This window comes from Rana temporaria, chromosome 1 (genome assembly GCF_905171775.1).
Source record: "Rana temporaria chromosome 1, aRanTem1.1, whole genome shotgun sequence".
Lineage (NCBI taxonomy): Eukaryota > Metazoa > Chordata > Amphibia > Anura > Ranidae > Rana > Rana temporaria.
The window spans coordinates 55,370,076-55,378,427 of NC_053489.1; the positions used below are offsets into that span (position 1 = coordinate 55,370,076).

Genomic DNA, 8,352 nt, shown 5'->3' on the forward strand with positions numbered 1-8,352 from the left:
CAATATCGGCCAGACATTTCACCTGTGAATCTGCAGACCAGATCCTCAGTGAACCCTCCTTGATCCAGCTCTATTTCCAGCAACTTACTAAGCTGGGACCTGAATGAGCTCCTGCAGGATTTCAGCTGAACTGCCCAGAAGGGCAGCAGCCCCTCAGGCTGGGATTTTCTACTCCTGGACAAGAACTCCCAAAATCATGTATGCCTTTCTCAGCCAGCTAGTGAGCATTCTCCCCCTGGGATTGGTTGAAACCACATAACCATTCGGGCCAAGGATCTGCCTCTTCCAACCCACTACATTCTAGAATCCACTAGAAGGCAGGCAGAAGTAGTTGAGCCTGCAGCCAGTGGGACCCAGAGCAGCCAAAAATAATCACACACCGCTCTGAGGTTTACAGAGGAGCCCAAAAATATATATAGATTTACCTGAACCTCTCTAGCAACCTATTCTAGGAGCAGGGCTGGACTGGGACAAAAGTTTGGCCCTGGACTTCATCCAGACTGGCCCACTTTGACAGGTCTCTCCCATGGCGGCCGGACAACTCCCGCACCCCCCTGGCCACCCAAGCCCCCTCCCCCACTTCACTAGCCACTAGCCGTTCTACTTTATTAGAGTAGAGCGGCTGGTACTGGTACTTTTATAGGCAGTACCAGTGGGTAAGCTAAACATTATTTCACCCGGGGAAAATAATCAGTTCGGTTGCCCCCCCCCCTTATGGGACAAGATTAGGCAGAAGTGAGAAACTCCCAGGCCATAGCTGTTGAGTCAGCTGTCTGTCCCCTCCCCCCTGCTCCTCTGATCCTCCCCCTGCTTCTCTGTTCCCCCCCAGGTGAGCGCTGCGGGGAGGGAGAGGAGGTGAGCGCTGCGGAAAGGGAGAGACAGGACGGAGGGGGGGCGGCGGTCTGCTGTCACTGAAGCCGGCCCACTGAGCCATTGGCCCACCGGGAAACTCCCTGTAGTCCCAATGGCCAGTCCATCCCTGTCTAGGAGAGTGCTACACGGCATTCATTTAAAAATAAAGTTACTTCACATTCTTTCAATCTGCAACACAGCACCGATCTAGATTTAAATCCAAGGGAGTCACTTTAAAACATCTTTGAGGTGATGTATTTTGCCATGAATTTTCTTATGACCACAATCAGTGCATGTGAGCTGGGCTCTTCTGTACTGGAACTACAACAGGAAATTGTAGGTTCACTTTAAGAAAACAGCCCAGAATCTATCAAATCTCTCTGTCAAGATGGATCATTGCACCGATGGAGATTAAAAGCATTCTTTCATTCCAAGTCAAGATCAAAGAGTGTGTTTTGTAAGATGTGTATGCTGAAAAGGACTTCAGAAAGACAATAAACAAAAAATCCAAGGACAGTAATGGACAGTGAAGGGCATTGAACTTTGTTCATCAGTTGTGAATGCAGGTGTTGGTCCTTCCCGAGCCATTCGTTTTTTTTTTAGATCTAACAAAAATTAATGGCTGCTGTTAATCATTTTAAACAACAGGCCACAGTCAGTGTTGGAACCCAATGATGGATTGCAGTTGCTTTTTTTAAAACTTGTAAAAATACTCCTTGAAGCAGAAGAAAAAGGACTACACAAACCCCTGCATGTTAAATGTTTCTTCCCCATTGCTACCACTACTACTTGCATACATTTTTCTAAAATGCATGTCTAATTTTAAAGTGGTCAAATCATCACAAAGATCTGGTTAGCCTATGTGTCCTGTGTAGCCAACAGTGCTGCAGAATCTTTTAGAATACCGACATCATCCCTACAGCATCCATAGCTCCAAGGCGTGTTTGGCCGGAAGAGGGTTTACGCCCACCAGCAAAACCGGTAACAGAAAAAAGGGAACAGAACCAGGGATTGACGTACCTCAGGTGTGCATGCATACAAAAATGATGAATGCACCACACATTAGGTGCCACTGCACATGCTGAAGTGTAGTTCTAGGGTCATCATTTTCAGGTAAAGCTAAATAATGAGCTGTTAAGGCTTTTAAAGCGTCACCTAAGGACAGCTTTGTGTACCGTAGTTTTATGCCATTTTGCGGCCCCAAGCTATTTTGAGGGTTGGCATATTTGGCTTCCATTTACTTAACACAACTTAATTTTTCAAATTTTACTAGAAATTGGGTATTCTATTGTGTTTATGTACAGTGAAATTAATAACATGTTGGGGTTTTAAAGTGGTTGTAAACCCTTACAATCCACTTTTCACTACAGGTTAGCCTATAATAAGGCTTACCTGTAGCTACCCCGGATATCTCCTAAACCTGCACGGTTTAGGAGATATCCCCCTGTATCAGCATGTGCCGATGTCATCAGCACATGCGCACTAAAGTGCCATGAGAGGCACTAAGGCCTCACGCTTTCAGGGGCCTTGCGGCGCCTAATTTGCCTGATGTATGTGATAGAACGTTTTTTTTTGGTGGGTATACAACTACTTTAAGTGTGTTTTCATTTACAAAGTTAAATACATTGTAATGTGCATTTCCACATACACAGCCAAACTGAGATAACACCTACTTTATTTGTATTTTTACATGTTACCATTTCCATAGCACAATTAAAAATAAATGTTTAACCACTTGTATACCAGGCACTTACGCAGCTTCCTGCCCAAGCCAATTTTCAGCGCTGTCGCACATTGAATGACAATTGCGCGGTCATGCTACACTGTACCCAAACAATTTTTTTATCATTTTGTTCCCACAAATAGAGCTTTTTTTTGGTGGTATTTGATCACCTCTGCATTTTTTTTTTTTTTGTTGCGCAAAAAATAAAATAAGACAGATTTTTTTTTTCTGTTTAATTATTTGTAAATAAGTACGTTTTACTTTTCAATTACAGGCACCGATGAAGTGGCACCGATGGGCACCGATGAGGCGGCACTGATGGGCACTCATAGGCACTGATAGATGGGCACTAGGTATGGATGGGCACTGAGAGGTGCCACTGATGGACACTGAGGGGTGGCACTTGTATATTTACTATTTTTCCAATCAGTGCCCATGTTGCCAGTCAGTGCCCATTTGTGGGCACTGATTGAAATCTATTGTGCCCATTTTGTTACATGTTCCTATTTTACATGTGGGTGGCCATGGGGGATGTACCTGGCCATCCACATGTTGCCCCCTTCCCTGGTGGTCCTGGCGGCTTCCCTGTGGTCTAGTGTGGGCATCCAAGGGGGTCTGCGCTGATAAACAATCAGCGCGAACCCCCCCTGTCAGGAGAGCCGCCGATCGGACGCGAGTGAGGAAGAGCCGATCAACGGCTCTTCCTGTTTACATCATGATCAGCCATGATTTGACACGGCTGATCACGTGGTAAAAAGCCTTGGATTGTGTGGTACCGGACAGAGGAGCGATACAGTAGACTCATCTTGAGTATGGGGATCCGTCGCACTCTGCTTTAAGGAGAGGGCTGGGGAAATATTTTTACCATAAACACTGACTTTACTGTCCTAGCAAATCTTCATCAGTTGTATATCTAAAAATGTGCAAGGCTAAGAAATAATAAGAAAGTATAAAAAAAAGGAAAAAAAGTGTTATTTTTTCACTCTCCCACTCTATTTGTCCTGTTTACTATTATCAGCGGAAAAACAAATAAAAAAAACACCAAATTTTGGGTTGACACCAGAACAGTAATAAAAAGGGGAAATCTTCTAAAGGGGACATGAGTCCGGAAGACAACCAGGCATTCCCATTACTTTGGGGGGATCCTCGCACTTCCTATTTTGGCTATGGGGCAGAAAGTGAAGGGAACCCCCCCTTTCCAATGGGACACTGACAGATGTTATAACCTCCCTCCCCTTACTTAAAAAAAAATGCATTTAGGTGTACTTAAAATGCAATTAAAACAAAACTGTCACCTAGTTGCATATCGTTTTATAAGCAAAAGTAGCTGTATCTGGAGTTCAATGTAAAAACTTGCTTTAAACAAACACCAAGAAATGTAGTCATTTAAAAATTGTAAAATTTAAAAAGTATGCAGTGTGAATGGGAACACAAACACATAAAAACATGTAGGGGTTTACTAAAACTGAGGAGCGCAAAATCTAGCGTAGCTCTGCATAGAAACCATTCAGCTTCCAGGTTTTAGTCTTCATTTCCATGGACGTTTTTGGACGTTTTTACAGCCACTTTTCTGTGCTTTTTTTGCAGCTTAAAAACAGCTCTCCATGTTAGTCTATGGCCTCATGCCCACCATGATGTTTTTGAGCTGTAGATGGCTGAGCCGTTTTTTAGCTGCAAAAAAAAAACAGGACCAGTGCATCCTGAAGCTCCAGCTTTAGAGCTGTAAAAACGCCAGACGTAAAAAAATGCTCAAAAACGAAAAAAAAAACTTGCAAAAACGCCAAAAACTGCTACCGCAGCGTTTTTGAGCTCCAGCTCAAAAAAAAAAAAAAAAAAAAACATGGACAGGCGTTTTTAAGCTGTAAAAAAGGCTGGCTGTAAAAACGTCCATGGAAATGAAGCCTTATTGTCAAAGCTGAATTGAACAAGCTAAAGTTAAGGCTTCATTTCCATGGACGTTTTTACAGCCACTTTTTTTAGCCTTTTTTACAGCTTAAAAACGCCTGTCCATGTTTTTTTTTTTTTTTGAGCTGGTGCTCAAAAACTTAGCGGTTTTGCGTGTTTTTTGAGCGTTTTTGCGCGTTTGAGCGTTTAACGTTTTTACAGCTCTAAAGCTGGAGCTTCAGAACGCACTGGTCCGTTTTTTTTTTTGCAGCTTAAAAACGGCTCAGCTATCTACAGCTCAAAAACGTCATGGTGGGCATGAGGCCATAGACTAACATGGAGAGCAGTTTTTAAGCTGCAAAAAAGTGGCTGTAAAAACGTCCATGGAAATGAAGCCTTAATTTGTGCAATAACTTCTTCAAAACTAGTTAAAAAAAAAGGAACAAACATTCTCTACTTGTCTTTTAAATCTGAAATGTGCATTATGTAAAATACTTACAGGAGTATAATGAGGATGAGATGGCATTGATGCACATGCCCCAACAGCCAACCTCCACCCCCCGCTCGTAGATGAGGTAAGCAGTAGAGTTATGAGGTGCGTATGGGTTTCCATGGTAAACGATCTGAAAATGAACAAACGTTGAATAAATTAAAATTTTATTCAGAGACACTTTCACTTAAAAAGCAGATAACTTTTGAAAGTAAGTACCTAGAATTGTCCTGTGGTTATCAGCCTCCAGCATCACTGACCCCTCTTGGGAGAAACCATGATTGGCTGTGAAAATCCATCTTTGCCAATGGACTTCAAATATCCCTAATGGGACTGCAAACAAGACTCCTTTTCTAAGGCCTGGTTCACATCTATGCTGCTCTGTGTGCAACATTGGCGTGGGCAAGGCAGACTTATTAATTTGAATGGGATGCTGCGCTTTTGTTTCCTGCAGTGAAAAAGTCCCTGCACCTTTTTCAAAACGCGGCCGCACTGTAATCAAGATGCAAAAGCATCATGCACGGCACCACATTTTTAAGTGCGCGAGGGTGCCATTAAGTGTTAATAGCACCACCACTCATTTTCTTTAAAGTGCCACGTTTTGTGTACTGTTTCGGGAACCTGTGCGATTTATTTGCACTCCCACACAGATGTGAACCTAATATCTGTAGGCTCCTTTATGTTGTCTGGGTCTCCCAATGTCTTTAATGTGCAGTGCGGGAGGTCAGACAAATGGTCTGTGTCCATCAAGCTTTAGGAGACCCTGTTGTCGGATCATTAACAAAAATCTTTCCGTAAGTTTATATGTGCATTTTACATTATTTTTGCATGCCAATCACCTGTAAATTTCTCCTTGTGTAGACATCCAAAAGCTCAGAGCCTTGCTTGGATGTCTGCAACAAGGATCTTGGATGTGATCTCAGCACCCCAGTGCCTAGGTTTTCATGCATCGTTGAATCGCTTAGCCTTCTTTCCATGTCAGAGGGATGTGTCAGGAAACTACTGTGACACATCGGGTGCAAAGATGTGCACAACATTGCTGATGGAATGGTATCCTGGTGTGCATGCATGCACACAAGAATGCACGTGCGAACAGGCCCAAGTCCACAGTGTTCATTGGCGACAAATGGCCCATTTAAAAAGGATGTTCAGAGCCATGCTCAGTGCTGACCAGACTTCAGCTGTTCTGGTTTGTCCTGTTTGTATCCGGTATTATATCTGTTGCTGACCCGGTTTGATATTGAACAGCTCATGTTTACGCTTCTGCTCATGGGTTCCACTTCCTGACCTCGGCCTACTCTCGACCACATCTCTGCCCGATGCTTCTGTACCTCATTGCCTGTTTGTCGTGGACCCTGGTTGCTCCTCTGACTACGCTTCTGTCTCCAGTTAGGCTCTCTTATGCTTGAGTGCTTTCCCTAGCTGTCCCACATTCCAGCTCCAGTAGTCGCAGTGTGTTCCAGTTTCAAGCCTGCTGGGAGCTCTGACAAGCCACGCATCCAGAACCTGCGATTCCTGTGGAGTACAGCTATACTTTTGGCTGGTCTATCCTGCATCACTGACCCAATACCCTGCCCGACCCTTTAAGTCTACATCTCCTTCTGGCACTCATGCTCCTTCTGTCCTACCTTCAGTGGTGCCTGGGCTAAAGATACAAGCAAGGCCAACCTCGTCAATTCAGTCTTCTACCAGGTATGTGACATTATGACTTTTTGGGCGCAATTCTTCCATGAAGACCACTTCTGGACAGACTTCTCCAGACAATGTATGGGTGTATCTGGGTCCCACTGGCTTCCACCAGTTCTGTGCTGATGGCGCTGCTGGACATCTTATGTCGAAGAGAAGCAAGAATGTTGCGTCTTTCATCTGCTGCATTAAGTTTCCTTGGCTGACCACTGCGTCTTTGGTCCTCAACGTTTCTTTGTGCTTCATTAAAGAGCTTGACCAACACATCTTGAAAGCCCAGTCTGCTTTGAAATCTTTGCCTGGGAGAGACCTTGCTGATGCAATATAACTACCTTGTGTCTGGTTGCTGTGCCAAGACTGGCCATGATGTACGACCTGAAATAGACTTCCACAACCTTATCTTATCATCCCACTTTTAAGCCTCCTACATAGCCGTTTCTGTTAATGACTGTTTCAACCTATATATGTGGAATTAATGATGATTAGCACCTACGCAAAAAGGGTGCAAGTGTAAGAATTCTTGCTGGTTTGAAGCCACATGATAGCCACACCAAATATTGGTATCATTTGGAATTTTCTTCTGTTTGCTCACTTTGCATTTTGTAAATTGATAAAACAATTAAAATATATATTTTTGAAAGCATTCTTACTTTACATTTTTTTTACACCGGTATAGTACTGTATATGCAATTTTCAGGTGACTGGTCCCCTTCAAAAGAACCAGTAATTCTTAAATGTTAAAGTAGAACTAAAGGCAAAACTAGATTATGTACCTAAAATTGTAGCATATAAGCATTAGTTACAGGCAATTCATGAGCATTTTTTTTACAGGCCTGAACCTTACCTGCCCCATGTAATCTGTAAAGAATAGCATGTTGGAAAGGAATGCCGTCCAGCCAATTAGGTGGCTAATACATAGGTAACGGTAGTGAGGTGGCATCGTTAGCAAAGCATGAATCAGGGACTTAAGGGTCATGCGTTTCTGCACCTGAAATGTAAAATATTAAAATTTAAAAGAACAAAACTTGAAAGGCTAATAAAACAAAATGTATACCATTTGATTTTAGTTTCTTTGTATAATATCCGATTTAAGACTTAGAGATGAAGAACCGTAGACCTGTTTTCATGTTAACATGTATGTAAAAAAGTGGATTGTGTTTGTTTTAAGTGTTATAGTGTTTGTGAATTATTTGGAAAATTAATGAACAGATATATTTGAAAAAAAGAAAAATAAATCTACACACTACTCAGATACACAATGGTAAAAATTACCATCATGATAAAACCAAATACTGTATCAGCTTTTTTCTCTTTCTGCATTATGTCACACATATATACACTGTGTATGCAGTATACACAAACACACTGTATATACAGTATCTCACGAGTACATCCCTCACATTTTTGTAAATATTTTATTATATCTTTTCATGTGACAACACTGAAGAAATGACACTTTGCTACAATGTACTCACTTTTGTTGCGAGCGGTTTAGACATTAATGTCTGTGTATTGAGTTATTTTGAGGGGACAGCAAATGTACGCTGTTATACAAGCTGTACACTCACTACTTTACATTGTAGCAAAGTGTCATTTCTTCAGTGTTGTCACATGAAAAGATATAATAAAATATTTACAAAAATGTGAGGGATGTACTCACTTTTGTGAGAGACTGTATAAATCTGGATGCATTGTCTGGCACAGGAACTTAAAAACA

General features: G+C 42.2%; 1 protein-coding gene across 1 annotated transcript in view; it reads right to left on the minus strand.

Moving 5' to 3' along the window:
- SLC45A2 (solute carrier family 45 member 2) overlaps window positions 1–8,352 on the minus strand; it is a 185,660-nt gene that overhangs the window by 67,971 nt on the left and 109,337 nt on the right. The window contains exons 4-5 of the mRNA XM_040338118.1: window positions 7,480–7,623; window positions 4,959–5,082 (exon numbers count right to left, since the gene is read on the minus strand). Of these exons, the coding sequence (XP_040194052.1) occupies window positions 4,959–5,082; window positions 7,480–7,623 (268 nt within the window). The remainder of the gene's footprint in view (window positions 1–4,958; window positions 5,083–7,479; window positions 7,624–8,352) is intronic.